Raw genomic sequence first — 20,747 nt, 5'->3', positions numbered from 1 at the left:
CATCTTCTGCGGATCTATGGAGAAAGAACTAAGGAAGAGACTAGTCAAGTGCTTTGTGTGGAGTGTAGCATTGTATGGGGCAGAAACATGGACATTACGACGAAGTGAAGAGAAACGACTAGAGGCATTGAAATGTCGATATGGAGAAGGATGGGATGTGTGAAATGGACAGATACAATAAGAAACGAAGCTGTGTTGGAAAGAGTGGGTAAAGAAAGAATGATGTTGGAACTGATCAGAAAGAGGAAAAGGAATTGGCTGGGTCACTGGTTGAGAAGAAACTGCCTTCTGAAGGATTCACTGGAAGGAATGGTGAACGGGAGAAGAGTTCGGGGCAGAAGAAGGTAACAGATGATAGACAACATTAAGATATATGGATCATATGAGGAGACAAAGAAGAAGGCAAAAAATAGGAAAGATTGGAGAATGCTGTGTTTGCAGTGAAAGACCTGCCCCTGGGCAGAACACTATGAATGAATGAATGAGTATTCATAGTTTTCTGCCCAAGGGCAGGTCTTTCAATGCAAGCTCAGCAATCTCAAATCTTTATTACTTTCTGCCTTCCTCTTAGCCCCCGCATATGATCCGTGTATCTTAATGTTGTCTATCATCTGATACCTTCTTCTGCCTCGAATTTTTCTTACGGTCACTATTCGTTCCAGTGCATACTTTAGTAGGCTGTTTCTTCTTAGTCAGTGACCCAGCCAATTTCTTTTTCTCTTCCTGATCAGTTTCAGCATTATTCTTTCACCCACTCTTTCCAGCACAGCTTCATTTATTATTCTGTTTGTCCATTTCACATGCTCCATTGTTCTTCATATCCACATTTCAAATGCTTCTAGTATCTTCTCTTCGCTTCGTCATAATGTCCATGTTTCTGCCTCACACAATGCCATACTCCACACAAAGCACTTTACTAGTCTCTTCCTTAGTTATTTTTCCAGATGTCGGCAGAAGATGCTCATTTTTGTATTAAAAGTTTCTTTTGCCATTGCTTTTCTCCTCTTGACTTCCTGGCAACAGTACATATTACTGCTTATATTACTCCCAATTTGTATAATTATATACACAGTCTATTACTCTCACATAAAACAATGTGTTTTCACTCCAAAGGCATAGCTAAGACAGAGTTATCACTAGCACTAGCACTTATATTCCACTACCACCACCACCACCATCATCATTACCACTTCCATCATCTCCACTTACTCGAATTATTTCGTCCATAGTAGACTCGCACTTGCAGGTGGCAAGTTTGGAGTTACTTGCTCCCTCAACCATTTCTCTAAGCTGGTGGAGTTCATTTGTTGGTGGTAGTCACCAGTAGTTGAACCACCTTTATAATTGAGGAGACCACCATCAAGAAATCCAGTTTCGAAACCTGTATCTACTATTATAAGCCTTTTGGACTTGTTTCCTTCTAACATCTTTTCTTTTCTGCCACCATTTTTTGGAAAGTTAAATCAGTGTCTATTGAAGACTCATATAGACAATTTGTCTTTGCTCTGCTCTAAAGCGTTTAACTTTTGTGATATTCTTGCAATGCCAATCAATAATGTTCGGTCATTCTCAAATGAGCCTTCGATCCTGTAATATCTTCTGCAGAAATCTCATGCTGTTTAGTATAGTATTAAAATAATTACAACATTTTGCTATCTCTTTTCCCTCTAAACGCAAACTGTGATGTTGCACAGAGGAAGAGATTTAAAAAGGATCTTTACAGACTATGGAGTGGTAATGTTTTTGAACGGATGATAGACCCTACTGAATGTTATCTCAGCTTGGCATATCACAAGCATAGGTCGAGACGTTACGTTCCCCTAGCCCCACTTCTTCGCTCTCAGAACTAGCTACTAAACGTGGCCCTACAATATCATTCTTCTGAATAATGCCCATTCTCGCACTGCATGAGAGACATATGCCAAAATTGCAGACTGAGTACAGATTGACCTGCATTTTATAGCCCTAATTTGACCCTCTGCAACATCTGTATTTTTCTATTGAAAAAAAAAACTTAAGAGCAGTGAAGCAGTTAATGAAGATGCACAATGCTGCTTGTATAGTCAGAGCTGTATTCTTTTTGCAGTGAGTTTTAAAAAGTTAAAGGAGAAGGTAGAGTAAATGCCTGAACATTGAAGGTGTTACTTGGAGAGGTAGATTAACAAGGTGGATAACATTTACTGTAAAATTATCATACAACAAAATGTTTGTTAATTTATCCAATTTGACGAACTTACTGAACATCTGCCATAACTTACTGTGATGGTAATCAACAAGAGTCCATATTTTTCTGTGTAGATATATCTTATTTGTATTTCATAGTATTAATTAAACATTGTTTGCTTTTTTGTAAAGTCAGAAATATAAAAAAATAAATTTACTTCTCTTTATTTCTTTTCTTTCCTCCATTTTGCTGAATAGGCAGTCTCATGTCTCTATTTTGAAATGCTAATTCCTCCCTCACATTACATTGTCTCTATGAATGACAGCACAGTTTTTCTTTGTTGGTTATATATTGAATTTATTCATGGATTTTGTTATTGGTAATACGAAATTTTAAGTTTTTGATGACTGTGATCTGTAAAATCTGCAAATATCTCTGATAAGATTGCTAGTTGAAGTGTGATCATTCTTGTGTGTTACAGCCCAGTGGATTGATTCTGCACACATGATACTCAAAGGACATCGATCAATTGTTAATCAAGTTCGATTTAACCCTTCAAATTACATAATTGCATCTTCTGGAGTGGAGAAACTAATTAAGGTAAAGGATTGTTTCAGATATTGAGATTGCGTTTATTAATTAATTTCTTATAGCTTGTTTAATTGTATATTAATTGTTTTCAGTTTTGGAGTCCATTTCCTTTACCAGAATCAACAGGAAGTCTCATACACGAAATGGAACCAGCAGACAAGCAACGTAAAGTATTTACTCATGAAGAATATATTAGTCTGGTTCTCAGAAGTGGCCAGGTAAATAATATTCTGTATGATCATTAATCATTGACATTTTGTTATGGTATATATTAAAGTTGTGATTTATTGTTAAATCACACTTAGGTTGTTAAGTAATTAATTCGAGTATTTTAATAACATCAGTACCGTAATTTAAGTTATGTATCATTGTTTTCATTTTCAATTTTCTTTTGTTGAGTATCCATTCAGTGAGTAAACGTTAATTTGCCATTTTACTATTTGAACAAAATTGTATTATCTTATAACCATAATAAAAATTTAATTAAACAATTATTTTTCAGTTCATGTCCCATGACTACAGTCACCAGTCTACAAAAGAGGATCCTCGCATGATGGCCTTTTTTGATTCCTTGGTACAGCGAGAAATTGAGGGGTGGAGTTCAGAAGAAAGTGTAAGTTCTGAGGTTTCTGCTACTGGTTATGCAGAGACTGTTCAAGATCCTCTACCTTCACCTTCATCAGATTCGGAATCTATACGTTCAGGTATGATGATTAAAAAAATATATATTTGATTTATCTTTGTGTTGGAAAAGATTGTGTGTGACAGTTCATTGAAAATAACATGTAACAGACAGTGCAAAATAGATTGGACCAATTATTTTAGTATCTTGACTTGTTTCTATGATGCCGTGTTGCTCATAATAAAGGGTACATGGGTATAATGATCAAGGTCCATTTGAGGAAGTTTTGAGAAAAACGCATTTTAATTTTTAAGCACTTGATACTTATTTGTGTGTGTGTATTTAATGGAAATTGACATAATGGAATATAAATTGTTATTAAACAATGGTGTTAAAACAAAACACAAAAAAGTTGGATAACAACAATGGAAAATGCAATATAAACAAACAATATGTAAACTTCCAAAATAAGAATACTCAAATTCCAAATAGAAAACAACTTAAACATTGGGATACAGGGTTCATTGTAGTCAAACACCACTTCTAGCTCAAACAATTAATTTGATTTTTGGCCATCTGATGTGTAATTTCAAAATATAATTCTTCTTATTTTCCTATCATTGTCAATGAGATAAAATACTCTTCTGCTACGGGACTGCAGAACTATTTTCATTATTTTCAAATCCTTGAATTTTCTCTTTTGATACATTATGATATCATGTGCAACTGTTGAGGAATTTCAACATTGTTTTTCTTTAGATTTCTTTTCAGTGATCTGAAATACAATTAAAATAATGCTGAAAAATTATTATTAAAAGCTAATTTGGATGCTTAGTAATATCATCATCATTTGCATATTATCAAGTATTACACCCTAGTGAATCTGTTACTGTTTCCTACCAATGCTTTATAGGACGTTCCAAATTCCTGTGACCTCGTGGAGAATAGGACAGGATCTGTTTTGGTATTCTGCTTGGGGACATCTGTTCTACATGTGATTTCCAATTTGCACGGTATTGTTGAATGTACTTGACAATTGGGTCCATGTTGAGTTCTTTCATGATGTTAACATTTCTTCGCTGTTCGAGAAGAGAATAACCTGCTATTTTCCTCATGAACCTCATCTCTGCTGCCATCAAACTTTTTTCATCAATTTTCCTTATGGTCCATGTCTTACTACCGTATGTTAGAACAGGTCTATCAAGATTCTTATAGATTTGGAGTCTGGTGTGTTTCTGTACTTGTGATGGTTTATAAAAACTTGATTTATTAACCCATTGACTTTAATATATTTTGATATTTTGCCATGTCTTCATCTATGCAAATGACATCTTGTAACCCAAAAAATTAAAAGAGATAACTCATTCAATTGAAATGTTAGTGACATCTTGTTAAGAGAGTTGACTCATTCAATTGAAGTGTTATTAATACTAATTTTGCTTTGAATAGGATATTTCCTTTGAAGGCCATAACTTTAGTTTTATATATATATATATATATATATATATATATATATATATATATATATATATATAATAATAATAATAATAATAATAATAATGATTTATCTGTAAATGCTTAGTATTACAGTAGAACCCAGATTTTAGACTACCTGTATTTAACATTTTTCCGCATTTAACTTTGAAATTTCATGGTCCCAATAATTATTACTTATGATTAATGTATTTTTATATTCAATTTAACATTGTTTTCTATTCTGTGAAACCTGTATTTTACGTTAAAAATTGTTTTTAAATTATTTTTTAAGAATCATTGACTTGACAACATTGTTGACTTGCCGCCACATGATTCCTCTTCCTTCACCACGTCTACATGAAGCTGCATTCCTATTCATCTGTTAATTCCCGCCCTTTGCAAGAACCAATCACATTCAATGATAGATGTAGCAGTCATCCATGGCAATTGCTTCTTGTCTTTGTTGTGCTCACTGAGGTGTGTGGTGTCAGCGCTACTATAGTGAAGGGATGGTATTTTTTATCATTACTGTACATATCACTAGAAAACAGTGGCCGTGAAAAGAAAAGAAAAATGCTTTTTCTCGTGAACAAAATTGATTTAATTTTCAAAATGGAAAAAAAAAAAAAAAAAAAAAAAAATATCGAATGCTGAGGTATCCGAGATGGCAAGAAAAAGATTGGCACTCAGCTTCTCTTCAGGTTTTCCATTTTTTGTGCAGTATTGTCCGTAATTTACTTATTGTAGCTTTTTTGCAAATAAATTGCATGTTTGCAAAAGTATTCAAACATTTTTAAACGAAACTAGCAAACCCCTATTTAGCATTGACTCCCACTAAAGCTTTTATGTTAGAAATTGTTTTTAAATTATTTTTCAAGAATCATTGACTTGCAGCCACATGATTCCTCCTCCGTCACTACGTGCTGCATTCCTATTCGTCTGTTAATTCCCACCCTTTGCGAGAACCAATCACATTCGATGATAGATGTAGCAATCATCCATGGCAATTGCTTCTTGTCTTTGTTGTGCTCACTGAGATGTGTGGTGTCAGCGCTGCTACAGTGAAGAGATGGTATTTTTTATCTTTACTGTATATATCACTAGAAAACAGTGGCCGTGAAAAGAAAAAACACTTTTTCTCGTGAACCAAATTGATTTAATTTGCAAAATGAAAAGAAAGAAATCTAATGCTGAGGTATCCGAGATGGCAAGAAGAAGATTGGCACCCAGCTTCTCGTTAGATTTTCTATTTTTTGTGCAGTATTGTCCGTAATTTACTTATTGTAGCTTTTTTGCAAATAAATTGCATTTTTGCAAAAGTATTCAAACATTTTTAAACGAAACTAGCAAACCCTATTTAGCATTAACCCCACTAAAGGTTAATTATTCCATGTCCCCAGAAAAACCTTAAATAGAGGTTTTATTGTATTTGAAATTAAAACATGATAAATACAATTAATAAGAAATTATTTTAACAAATAAAATAGAAACTCACCATATAGCTTTCATATGGTCTGCTCTATGAATATCAGAATCACTAGTTCAGTAGCTTATTTTATATAATATGTTGCAATGGACATCTTGGCGAAAGGGCTTTCTTTCTGTAGTAGCCATTCTGAAATTGTTCCCATCTATAAAACACTTCCGTCTTGCAATGAAGTATGAAGAATGCTTTAGATTTCTTCTTAGCATTAACAATCTCATGCCTCGAGTCATCAGGCAACTCACATCTTGCTGTCTGGTTTATAAAGCCATATTCTTATCGGACTTGAGGTATGAATGACTTTTCTTGGAAATGTCACTGACAGACTATCAAATCTCTTCTTTATATGCACAAAGAAATGGCAAAATTTGAATACAGTGAAGCTTTTATTATCTCTTATAATTCATTATAATGGTTGTCTTTGATAAGTCTAATGTTACACTTTAATTAATTAAATATGTATATCAGTCTACTAATTATTACAAAAATAAATATTACAACATATAATAATTTGCATTTATTCTAAATATCTTACGCAAATGTTTTCGACATCATAAGGCAATAAATTACAATATCTAAATGTTTATGCATGTCATTGGTTACAAAAATGATAGACAATAAAATATTACGTGCAAGAGATTGACAATAAGATTTAAAAAAAATACTAAAGCAATTGATGTATCAAATATGAATGAGGTCTCGCCCACCTCATTATATTTTGCTCGACTAGTATGACTAGTCAGTTTGTTTTTATACCATTAAGTGCGAGAAAAATTCGTACCGGCACCAGGAATCGAACCCAGGACCTCTCAGCTGTGCGCGCTGAGTGCTCTCTAACCAACTGAGCTATGCCGGGACCCGATCCACGACGCCGGCCGAACTCCTCTCGTAGTATCGTGTTACGGCCTTACTGCCTGCACTTGAGACGATACACGTCATATATGTACAGGAGCGCATATTACATGACTTTATGGCCATATTCAACAACAGTTTCTTTAAACTGTTAACATCATATATGTATCAAATATGGCCATAAAGTCATGTAATATGCGCTCCTGTACATATATGACGTGTATCGTCTCAAGTGCAGGCAGTAAGGCCGTAACACGATACTACGAGAGGAGTTCGGCCGGCGTCGTGGATCAGGTCCCGGCATAGCTCAGTTGGTTAGAGAGCACTCAGCGCGCACAGCTGAGAGGTCCTGGGTTCGATTCCCTGTGCCGGTACGAATTTTTCTCGTACTTAATGGTATAAAGCAATTGAACAAAAAATGACAGTTTACGGCTGTTGCATGCTTTACTTGTTGAATTATTAGGAATTTGAAGATTCTTCCAGTATTACATACAAATTACTTCCTTAATCAAAGACTTTCTGGATTTCAGATATATCCAAATGTTCAGAACTTTTTATCTCATACAACTTATTTCTTTTCCTCTTATATAATTCATTTTTAGTCATCATGAGATTTTGTTTCTCTTTATTTAAATTTTGTATCTGAGTTGCATCTTTCCCTGTTATTATTTCTAAATCAAGTTTAGAAATATCAACTTTAAATTTACCGCAATTACAACATTGTCAGTTCTGGGATATCTGAAACTTATATTGTACTGCTAATTCACAAAACTCAGTCGATATTGTTTGTATGAGACAGAATTTTCATGTTGATTTCTCTAAGTATAACTGGTGCAACTTAAAGATATTAAAGTCTTCAACTTTTTGGGTCTATTATGTTTTCCTCTTGTCCCCTGTCTCCCTCTAGTAGCCAATGACTTTTCAGGGTAATATGTCTATTCGTGATTCAATGCAATGCTAAGAACAATAGTTAACATATCTGAACATCTTGTATTTGCCTGTTTCTGATAAATATAAGAAAAATGACGGCACGCAGCTTCATATGGACTTTTCTTCATCTTCTTCACCTCACAGGATTTGGAATGATAAGCCCTATCAGATGAGCATTTTGTGTGTCATAGGAAGCCATTAGATTAAATTGCTTTATTAATCTGTTCCTTTTATAAGTCATTGTGATTACTTACAAATGGCTTTTAAAGAACCTAGAGGTTCATTGCTGCTCTCACATAATCAGTCCCTATCCTGAGCAAGATTAATCCAGTCCCTACCATCATATCCCACCTCCCTCAAATCCATTTTAATATTTTCCTCCCATCTACGACTCAGTCTTCCCAAAGGTACTTCCCTTCATGTCTTCCACCTAACACTATATGCAAATCTGGATTCATCCATATGTGCTACGTGCCCTACCCATCTTAAACGTCTGGATTTAATGATTCTGATTATGTTAGGTGAAGAATACAATGCATGCAGTTCTACGTTGTGTAACTTTCTCCATTCTCCTGTAACTGCATCCCTTTTAGCCCCAAATATTTTCCTAAAGCACCTTATTTTCGAACATCCTTAACCTCTATTCCTCTCTCAAAGGGAGAGTCCAAGTTTCACAACCATACAGAACAACCAGTAATATAATTGTTTGATAAATTCCAACTTTCAGCTTTTTTGAAAGCAGATTGGATGACAAAAGCTTCTCAACTGAATAATAACAGGTATTTCCCGTATTTGTTTTGCGTTTAATTTCCTCTCGAATGTAATTTATAATTGTTACTGTTGCTCCAAACTATTTGAATCTTTCCACCTTTTCAAAGGTTAAATTTCCAATTTTTATATTTCCATTTCGTACTACGTTCTGGTCACGAGACATAATCATATACTTTGTTTTTCCAGGATTTACTTCCAAACCATCTCCTTATTTGCTTGAAGTAAAATTCCCGTGTTCACATAAACAAGCAGTTGATGTAACCCATTCAATTCCAAACCCTATCTATTTTCCTGGAACTTCTTAATGGCATATTCTGGAGCAAAGTTAAAAAGTAAAGGTGGTAGTATATCCCCCTTGTTTTAGCCCGAAGTGAATGGAAAAGCATCAGACAGAAATTGGTCTACATAGACTCTGCTATATATTTCACTGAGACATATTTTAATCGAACTAGTTTCTTGGGAATATCAAATTTAATAAGAATATTATATAAAACTTCTCTCTTAACAGAGGCATATGCCTTCCTGAAATCTATGAATAACTGATGTACTGTACTGTACCGTCATATTCCCATTTTCTCTCCAATATCTGTTGAATACAAAAATCTGATAAATAGTCGATCTGTTATGCCTAAAATCACATTGATGATCCCCAATAATTTCAGGTACATATGGAGTTAATCTTCTCAAAAGAATATTGGACAAAATTTTGTGTGATGTTATCAAAAGTGATATTCCTACAGTTAGTCTTGTCCCCCTTCTTAAAGGTACATACAATTATTAACTCCTTCCATTGTTCTGGTACAATTTCCTTTTCCCAAATAGGACAACTTATAAATTTTGCTAGATAATGCATTTCCATCCTCTTGTATTTTTAATTCTGCTGGAATTTGATCGATATCTGGAGACTTTTAATTTTTCAGCTTTTCTATCGCAGTGTGGATTTGGATATAAATGGCTCAGCAGTTTGTATTTGAATATAGTCCCGATCATTTCTACTTGGCCTATGTACAGCTGTCAAAAAAAAAGTGGCCGCACTCGTGAACAGCGAATATTTTCAAAGTCCACTTCGGGTCACGGCGATGTTACACGATGCATGTGCTTGTACAAGCAGTTCCGTAAATATGAAAGTGTTCCATATCTGTGCCTTGTAGACCAGCGGTAGAGTGCTTGTTTAATGATTCAAAGGTTGTGGGTTTGGGCCTCCTTCAAGTTTTCATTTTATTTTTTAATCGTTCTTTAGCGATGTAAATGATATTCAAATTATCATTTATATTCAGTTATCGTTCTTTATGGATATCACGTTATTTATATTTTGTTATCGTTCTTTAGAGATATGAATAAAATTCAAGTCATCATTTGTATTCTGTTATCGTTTTATAACGATATGAATAATAATTATTATTATTGTATCTCCAATGGAGGTTAGCCCTATTTTACATATGTATGTTAGGGCTATAGTTTTATACACAAAAAAGATAGGCATAAAGAGAAATGGAAGAGAAAAATAAATTAGCTTACGCGATGGAAACAAAACATAAACAATCCGTAAATTAGGCATTGCGATTGCAAAACAAATATCAGGTATCAATTTGAAACATACAAAAACATTAACAACACACATCCGTAAATTAGGCATTGCGATTGCAAAACAAATATCAGGTATCAATTTGAAACATACAAAAACATTAACAACACACATACGTAACACTTCTATAACACAAATATGCAGCTTACCATACCATACATCATAAATTAATACACAATAGTCACACAAACACAATCAAACTATAATTACGACATTAAGCATATCATAACTGACTCACATACATAACAAATCAAGCATCCGTTACAACACATAACACTTCAACATAGTAACCACACTTTTAAAAGTTACAAATTTGGCTCCAAGAAGAATAAATAGGACACTGTTACTAATTACTATTCTTCTGCAATTTCTTAAATACATCTGTAATAAATCTGTGAAATTCCGAAATGAATAATATTCACGTTTTTTATATTCTGTTATCGTTCTTTAGCAATATAAATAATATTCGAGTTATCATTTATATTCTGTTTTCCTCCATTAGCATTATAAAATAATATTCAAGTTATTTATATTGTTATTGTTCTTTCGCAATATAAATAATCTGTATTTTATGTAAGTAATTATTATAACACAAATAACCATCTTTCTTCGTAAAATAGGTTATTTTATTTAGATAATTAAATACGTATTATATAATATCTTATATTAATTAAACAAACCAATATTTATCATTTATATTCTGTTATCGTTCCTTAGTGATACTATATAAATAATATTCAAGTTATTTATATTGTAATCGTTCTTTAGCGATATAAATAACATAAATTTAATATTAGGTTTGGAAAAATCCAGTTGCATAATACTGGTATTAGTTTCTCTTTTTGTATTATTACATTACACTATCTTGAACCACAATAAAATGAAAAGAAATAACGTGGAATTGAACCTGAGACGTTGACATCTAAATTCCGACGTTCGTCCTCTGAGCTACGAGGGCAAAAGTGTGGAAATATTTTCGGAAAAATTCGCCCAGTCACACTCTAAGATTTTCTGATGATTCGTAGAAGCTAGTCCAGGATGCGGGGGGCAAAGGCTAATTGAGATTTCCCGGTCTCTGATCGGGTCAAACATCCTGATAGAATTAATATTTAACCCTTCCCGTGACTTTCGGTGAAGTCCAGAGTGTCCAATTAGTCAAAGCCACTCTCCTCATCTCCACGCTTGGGCCCCCTGGAATTTAATAAGATGCGAAAGAGATAGTGGTGTGCGGAAAGCAACGGGATGTTACCGCATTTAGGCCTATCCTTCCCAAGAAAAACTGCAAACATCAACAAGGGAAGCTTTTAATAGAAGAAGGATCTTCTGCGGAACTCTGGAAAAAAGAACTAAGGAAGAGACTAGTGAAGTGCTTTGTGTGGAGTGTGGCATTGTATGGGGAAGGAACATGGACATTACGACGAAATGAAGAGAAACGAATTGAAGCATTTGAAATGTGGATGTGGAGAAGAACGGTGTGTGTGAAGTGGACAGACAGAATAAGAAATAAAATTGTGCTTGAAAAAGTGAGTGAAGAAAGAATGATGCTGAAACTGATTAGAAAGAGAAAAAGGAATTGGTTGGGTCTCTGGTTGAAAAGAATAATAGACGACATTAGGATAAGTGGATCATATGCGGAGACTAAGAGGAAGGCAGAAAATAGGAAAGATTGGAGATTGCTGGGTTTCCAATGAAAGACCTGCCCATGGACAGAACACTTATGTATGTATGTTCAGAATGCCTGGAATATCGTGTCTAAGAACAGTCGCTATTTGCAAAGACTAGTCAATTCCATGCCCACTCGACTGCAAGATGATCAAGATAAGAGGAAGATAGACTAAATATTGAATTGTGGCTTTTTGTTTTGTTTTTTGAACGCCTAATTGTTTGAATGTTTTAAGGCCAATGCCAGTAAATTTGTTTTGTTTATGCCACGAAAGATATTTTTATTGAAAATAAAATCTTTTTTTCTTTGCATTTGCAGCCACAATATCATACTGATAAAGTCATGGTATAATATATTAATGAACCTGATGTTATGCAAATCTAGTCTTTCAGGTGAAGCTCCCTGTAAAGCAGATTTGAATAATTTCAAGGGAAAAATTGTTCCGGGGCCGGGTATCGATCCCGGGACCTCTGGTTGAACGTACCAGCGCTCTACCACTGAGCTACCCGGGAACTCCACCCGACACCGTCTCAACTTTTCCCTTTATATCCACACAACTCGCATGGGCTGACGAAACGCCAGAGACCCACAACGAGTGCACACAATCCCTGTGTGACTTGGAATTGTGGTTTTCTGTTAACGTACACAGTAACTTATATATTATCTAGTCTTTCAGGTGAAGCTCCCTGTAAAGCAGATTTGAATAATTTCAAGGGAAAAATTGTTCCGGGGCCGGGTATCGATCCCGGGACCTCTGGTTGAATGTACCAGCACTCTACCACTGAGCTACCCGGGAACTCCACCCAACACCATCTCAACTTTTCCCTTTATATCCACACAACTCGCATGGGCTGACGAAACGCCAGAGACCCACAACGAGTGCACACAATCCCTGTGTGACTTGGAATTGTGGTTTTCTGTTAACGTACACAGTAACGTATATATTATGCAAATCTAGTCTTTCAGGTGAAGCTCCCTGTAAAGCAGATTTGAATAATTTCAAGGGAAATATTGTTCTGGGGCCAGGTATCGATCCCGGGACCTCTGGTTGAACGTACCAGCACTCTACCACTGAGCTACCCGGGAACTCCACCCGACACTGTCTCAACTTTTCCCTTTATATCCACACAACTCGCGTGGGCTGACGAAACGCCAGAGACCCACAACGAGTGCACACAATCTCTGTGTGACTTAGAATTGTGGTTTTCTGTTAACGTACACAGTAACGTATATATTATGCAAATCTAGTCTTTCAGGTGAAGCTCCCTGTAAAGCAGATTTGAATAATTTCAAGGGAAAAATTGTTCCGGGGCCAGGTATCGATCCCGGGACCTCTGGTTGAATGTACCAGTGCTCTACCACTGAGCTACCCGGGAACTCCACCCGACACCGTCTCAACTTTTCCCTTTATATCCACACAACTCGCGTGGGCTGGACGAAACGCCACAGACCCACAACGAGTGCACACAATCTCTGTGTGACTTAAGTGGATATAAAGGGAAAAGTTGAGACGGTGTCGGGTGGAGTTCCCGGGTAGCTCAGTGGTAGAGCGCTGGTACATTCAACCAGAGGTCCCGGGATCGATACCCGGCCCCGGAACAATTTTTCCCTTGAAATTATTCAAATCTGCTTTACAGGGAGCTTCACCTGAAAGACTAGATTTGCAATATATAGACGTTACTGTGTACGTTAACAGAAAACCACAATTCTAAGTCACACAGAGATTGTGTGCACTCGTTGTGGGTCTCTGGCGTTTCGTCAGCCCACGCGAGTTGTGTGGATATAAAGGGAAAAGTTGAGACGGTGTCGGGTGGAGTTCCCGGGTAGCTCAGTGGTAGAGCGCTGGTACATTCAACCAGAGGTCCCGGGATCGATACCCGGCCCCAGAACAATTTTTCCCTTGAAATTATTCAAATCTGCTTTACACGGAGCTTCACCTGAAAGACTAGATTTCCATAATATATATGTTACTGTGTACGTTAACAGAAAACCACAATTCCAAGTCACACAGAGATTGTGTGCACTCGTTGTGCGTCTCTGGCGTTTCGTCAGCCCACGCGAGTTGTGTGGATATAAAGGGAAAAGTTGAGACGGTGTCAGGTGGAGTTCCCGGGTAGCTCAGTGGTAGAGCGCTGGTACATTCAACCAGAGGTCCCGGGATCGATACCCGGCCCCGGAACAATTTTTCCCTTGAAATTATTCAAATCTGCTTTACAGGGAGCTTCACCTGAAAGACTAGATTTGCATAATATATACGTTACTGTGTACGTTAACAGAAAACCACAATTCCAAGTCACACAGAGATTGTGTGCACTCGTTGTGGGTCTCTGGCATTTCGTCAGGCCATGCGAGTTGTGTGGATATAAAGGGAAAAGTTGAGACGGTGTCGGGTGGAGTTCCCGGGTAGCTCAGTGGTAGAGCGCTGGTACGTTCAACCAGAGGTCCCGGGATCGATACCTGGCCCCGGAACAATTTTTCCCTTGAAATTATTCGAACCTGATGTTAATTACTAAAATAATCGTAAAAGAGAAAGGAGCCATTATGTATAGTTTGTCTCTCTCAAAAACAGAACAAAAAAGAACATAAAAAGCACGAGGTTGTAGTCGAACGCAGGACCTCATGAATAAGAGGCCTGAACGCTACCATTACGCTATCGAATAACACACAGAGTACTTCAATTATAACTGTAGATATCAGGCAGCGTGGTCCAACAACATGTAACATCGCCTGTCTCCGAATTGTAGCGAAGATACCCAAAGGGAACTTTGTTTCAGGAGAGCGGCCACTTTTTCTTTTGACAGCTGTGCATTAAGTAGTTGCCCGAAGTAGGTTTTCCATTTGTTAAGGATGGAGTGCAAGTGTGCAAGTAAGTCACCATTCTCATCCTCGTTCACGTTTACCCATGTTTATTCTTTTCTTAAATTCCTTTATGCCTTAAGTAAATAAATCTCTTATGTTTTTCTTCTTACTATTTGTTTCTATCTCATTCAGTTTTTCCTTCAAGTTAATCTCTTTTTTTGTTTCTAAGTGTACAACTTGCTTCCCACCATTCATTGAGATAATTATTATCTCTGTTCACCTGGACTTGATCCTTTAAGTATTTCATTTTGCCTGTTTCTTCCTTCCTACTGTCATGGAAAAATGTTCTCAAACCATGGTTTCTTTTTCTTAGTATCATAATAACCTATGCTTTGCTCAGCTGCAATTTTGATATTATCTCTGATATTTTCCTGCACATTATTAATATCTGATTTCTCTTCAACTTCATCAGAACTTCCTAAAGTGGAAACCTTTTTGAAATTTCCATCTGATGTTGCTTAGTTTCCTCGTCTTTTAATTTCGGAATATTGAATCTTCTAATATTAACTTGTTGCCATACTCGCTTGGCTACTGATAGTCTTTCTCTTAATTACCCAATTACTACAGTCTTTCCTTCTGAAGGACCTAATGTATATTATACTAGTATGTCTTCGTTTATCTATCAAGATATGATCTATTTGGTTGTGTGTCAGTCCATCTGGAGAAGTCCAAGTACAGTATATATATATATATATATATATATATATATATATATATATATATATATATATATATATCCTTATGAGTGATTGTTGTACATTTCAGAATTAAATTTTTGGATGTAGGAAAGTTGACTAACCTAACTCCATTATTGTTACTAGTAGGCTCTCTCTTCCAATAGTCGATTTGAAAATATCCTCCCGTCCTACTTAAGTATTGAAATCCCCCAATAACATTTTCATGTGATATCTAGATAACTGATCAAAAGTGTGATCCAATTCCTCATAGAGACTATCCTTTATATGGTCGTCTCTCTCTTCTGTAGGGTTGTTTGCATTTGTAACTATGATCTCGCACAATCTACCCTTAAGTACTAAATTAATAACCTGTCACTAATAAATGCGACCTTTCTTACCTGCTGATTTTATTCTTTTATGAATAAAGAATCCTGTTCCTTAATTGCTGCTTATTGTTTCCTTCTCATAGTACAGTGCGCCAGGGAAGTCTCTCCATATTGAAGACAGCTGAGTGTATGTGCTTGCAACTGCAATTATGTTGGTAGCATCAGCCAGGCCAGGTCATTGCCACATCCTTGAATGGGGGTTGTTTAGCTAACTGTATCAGCTGAGGGCATACGAAGTGTACTGTAGTCTAATTGTGAGTGAATGGTGGCTAAAGACTACTGGTGACAATGCTTTCTATTGAAGAAATAGCATTTTTGGTGGAATATTTTTTTGCGAAGCATATAAGTTTACGGAAAATATGAAACAGAAATTTCTTATGCGTTTTCCTAATTCCAGGTATTCAAATCCGATACTGTACGTGATTTGATCAATAACTTCATTGGAACCAGGTCAGTTCTCAATGCACCAAGAAGTGGCAGGCCTATAATTTTAACGACAGAAAAACTTGATGAAATCTCGATGTTGTAGAGTCCTATAAAATCAACGCACAAATTAGCATAAGAGGCCGGAGTCTCTAAGTGGACAGCACATAAGGCTGTAAGAAGCAAACTTCAATTTTACCCCTATAAAATTATAGTGATTCATGAATTAAAAGAAAGTGATTACGAAAAAAGAGTGAGATATTGTGAATGGTTCCAGAGATTTATAAATCGTCATGGACTTTATGTTTAAATGAAACTTTCTTTAAGGACGAAGCATGGTTTAGCTTATCTGGCTATGTAAATTCTCAAAATTCACGGGTTTGGTCTTCAGGAAATCCTTATTCAGTAAGAGAGACAATGTTGCATCCAGAGAAAATCGGAGTGTGAGTTGCCATATCAAGGGCGCGAATAATAGGACCGATCTTCTTTGAGACTTTTGTGAATTCGGATGTTTATTGTTCTGAGATTATTTATCCATTTATTGCTAGGCTGAATGAAAATGAAATTGAGCGCTGTTTTTTACAACAGAACAGTGTTATGGCACATATGTCAAACCAATCACTTGGACTTTTAAAAGAGTTCTTTGGCGAAAAAATAATTATTAAAGGACTCTGGCCACTGCAGTCTCCTGATTTAACACCACCAGATTATTTCCTTTGGGATGTGGCAAAATCTGCGGTATATGGTAATAATCCTGAAACAATCAATGAACTTAAGACGAATATAATTAATTATGTGCAGTCAATTATGCAAGATACATTAGTGAAAATGTTTGCAAATAAGTGCAAAAGAGTCGAACTGTGCCTTCAAGAACGAGGAAAACACTTTCAGCATCTATTATGATTGTGGTGAGTATACAGTTTATGTTTTGTTCCTAGCATAAGTTTCAGCTACTACCAACGAAACTGCAGTTGCTAGTGTATACACTCTGCTGTCTCCAGTGTGGAGAGACTTCACTGGCGCATTGTACAACAAGTAATCTCGTATTGATGATATGCCATTTCCATCTAACCTAACCTCCTTGTACTCCCACAGAGTCTTTTCTATATCTAGCTAGTTCTTTTGCTACTGATGTAACCCCCCCTCCCCGTTCTGTGATATGTGGCAAAACGACACTGAAATTACTGCTCATCTTTTGTCCACGTTTCCTTATCAATGAAGTATCTCTTTATTGTATATATAATATTTTGACATATTGTCATTTCAGTGTTGCATTGATTTCTGCAATAATTATGGTTGTCACAACAGAGGAGAAGGTGTTTGTCTTGGAACGTTATTTCCGGAGTGGGACATCAGAATGAGCCAAGTTTGCGTCATGGTTAAAGAACAGTATGAGGAACGATTTAATGAGGCACCAAATAACAAAACAATGTTAACTATCGTTGAGAAGTTGTATCATATGGGATTAGTCTTATGTCAATGAGAGAGGACAACAGGGTGCCCAAGAACTGTCTCTACAAACGAGAATCATGGGCTACTTCTCCAACAGTTGTTCCAGTCCCCAAGCATAGCCTACGTTAGATTACCTATTACTTGAGCTTGTTTGTTGATGCACATCAAAGTTTACACACATTCTAATAAATAACATATGAGTTATGTCCCACATAGAAAGAAAAAAATCGTTATTTAAATTTTCACAGAGGCCAAGGAGTTTTTTTATCAACACCAAGGTCAAAATATTGGCCATTGAATGCCTGCTCTTTCATGTGAATATTGGTACTTTCAAAAGCATTTTGCAGTTTTTCAACTTGAACATCTCGCTTTGGGAGGTGCCACATAAAGGTATGTCAATCACAATACAAATCTCAACACCGTCAAGAAGAGTAATCATGCATGTTTTTTTATATGTTCTGTGTAATTTTATGATCTTGTCTTCTATAATGGATACAAGAGGGAGATGGTTAGTTATGGGATTCCCTGTACTTAAAAATTTACATACCTTGCTGTGCATGGTAGAAAAAAATACCTTTTTCATAAGCCCTAAAAATTTTATAGAATGATTAAGTTCACCAATATCAGCATCATTTATGCAGTTTAAACTTAGCAGATGTTCAAAAAAATTGTTCCTCCTCCCGCCCCCACCCCCACCTTCTTTTATGACTATGTAGGCTGTTGTTGCAACACGAAGTCCCACTTTTCCATGCTCCTTTTTCATTATAGCATTTTTCTTATCTGTGGTTTTAGAAAAATCAACGCACCACTGATATGCTTCTGATTGTAAATGATCAGTAATATAAGTTTTCACTGTAACGAAAGGGTATGAGTAAGCAGACTCAAAACACAAAAGATATTTTTGACTATTGTGAAAAATAAAAAACAAGAGAAGTCCCACAGCTGGTGGAGAACCTCATATTAGTATAGAACCCTCTTGGCAAACAATCGATAGAACATAACTTATATTTAGATCAAAACTTAGAAAATTGAATATTGACACAATGATAATGAGAGGTTTAGCACTCATTCATTCATTCATTCATTCATTCATTCATTCATTCATTCATTCATTCATTCAGTCAGTCATAGTTTTCTGCCGAAGGAAAGGTCTTTCACTACAAATCCAGCATTCTCTAATCTTTCTTATTTTCTGCTTTGCTCTTTGTCTTAGCATATGATCCATATGCCTATGGGTTATTCTCCTGAAAAGGTACATTTTACTGTTACAGCAATGTTTCTCCGAAAATAATAAATGTAAGCACTAAGCACTCGGTATTTATACTAAAATTAAAAGTAGAACTAAGTGAACATACATACACAGTTGAAATTGTAAATTAATTTTATTCCCTACAATTAAATATTGTCAAAGAATGCAAAAAGTCACACCCGTAGACTGTCAGAACCCCCAAACAGATTAATACAAAACATTCTACATTAAAACACAAACTAAATTATAAACCAAAACTGCATTATTTGAGATGTAAACACATCAAGTTAAGTCTGAAAACTTGAAGTAAGTAGGTGATATGAAAACAACGAGTTCTACAAGAGAAAGTAATTGTCACAATAATACTTTATAGAAAAACTGCTAGAATGCAGACTAGTGACTATATCATGCCTTGGTTATTAGGGTTACTACCGACCAGGTATACTGTACAGTCATTTAGGGTAACTTTGTACCAGTTCCCAATTTTACTAGAAGATTTAATTTCACATTTACTAAGTGTGATATCTTTGGACTGAGGTTATCACCATAACCCAGGATCTCTATGCCTTTCTATGTATTATGTCCAGTCCCTGAAGAATATTTAAGACTTCACATGGTTAAATATTACATTCTGTTTATAGTAGCTTGTTTATGAACGATTTTCTACTTCATATTGTAAGTATATAATTTTATCTTGCCGTTACAATTATTGTAAATGTTAATACTTATTCTCTCTTCTTTAAAACACAATCGTAACCTTGTGACATACATAATCCTGTCTTGAAATTATAAAATTAATCTGGTAATGTTGTTTTGATTCGATTTCAGGGTTACTTTGTACCAGTACAAAGTTTGCATTATTGATTCTATTATAAACATTTAAATTTGATCATACTTACTTACTGGTTTTTAAGGAACCCGGAGGTTCATTGCTGCCCTCACATAAGCCCACCATTGGTCCGTATCCTGAGCAACATCAATCCAGTCTCTATCATCATATCCCACCTCCCTCAAATCCATTTTAATATTATCTTCCCATTTATGTCTCGGCCTCCCCAAAGGTCTTTTTCCCTCCAGCCTCCCAACTAACACTCTATATGCATTTCTGGAGTCGCCCATACATGCTACATGCCCTGCCCATCTCAAACGTCTGGATTTAATGTTCCTAATTATGTCAGGTGAAGAATACAATGCCTGCAGTTCTGTGTTGTGTAACTTTCTCCATGCTCTGTAACTTCATCCCTCTTAGCCCCAAATATTTTCCTAAGCACCTTATTCTCAAACACACTTAACCTATGTTCCTCTCTCAAAGTGAGAGTCCAAGTTTCACAACCATAAAGAACAACCGGTAATGTAACTGTTTTATAAATTTTAACTTTCAGATTTTTTGACAGCAGACTGGATGATAAAAGCTTCTCAAACGAATAATAAAAAATAGGCATTTCCCATATTTATTCTGTATTTAATTTCCTCCCGAGTATCATTTATATTTGTTACTGTTGCTCCCAGGTATTTGAATTTTTCCACCTCTTCAAAGAATGTATTTCCAATTTTTATATTTCCA

The 20,747-nt window shown here is 35.7% G+C and overlaps 1 protein-coding gene and 2 non-coding genes across 5 annotated transcripts in view; all 3 read left to right on the top strand.

Moving 5' to 3' along the window:
* LOC138700168 (DDB1- and CUL4-associated factor 5) overlaps positions 1-20,747 on the top strand; it is a 159,461-nt gene that overhangs the window by 121,164 nt on the left and 17,550 nt on the right. For all 3 annotated transcript variants that reach the window (XM_069826578.1, XM_069826577.1, XM_069826579.1), the window contains exons 6-8: positions 2,646-2,764; positions 2,848-2,973; positions 3,258-3,459. In XM_069826578.1, the coding sequence (XP_069682679.1) occupies positions 2,646-2,764; positions 2,848-2,973; positions 3,258-3,459 (447 nt within the window). The remainder of the gene's footprint in view (positions 1-2,645; positions 2,765-2,847; positions 2,974-3,257; positions 3,460-20,747) is intronic.
* On the top strand, positions 13,665-13,736 carry TRNAN-AUU (transfer RNA asparagine (anticodon AUU)). Its single transcript has one exon. It is a non-coding gene; the product is annotated as a tRNA-Asn (tRNA).
* Positions 14,245-14,316, top strand: TRNAN-AUU (transfer RNA asparagine (anticodon AUU)). The gene has a single exon. It is a non-coding gene; the product is annotated as a tRNA-Asn (tRNA).

Source organism: Periplaneta americana, chromosome 5, assembly GCF_040183065.1.
Source record: "Periplaneta americana isolate PAMFEO1 chromosome 5, P.americana_PAMFEO1_priV1, whole genome shotgun sequence".
Classification (NCBI taxonomy): domain Eukaryota; kingdom Metazoa; phylum Arthropoda; class Insecta; order Blattodea; family Blattidae; genus Periplaneta; species Periplaneta americana.
This window is presented reverse-complemented; position numbering and strand designations above follow the sequence as displayed.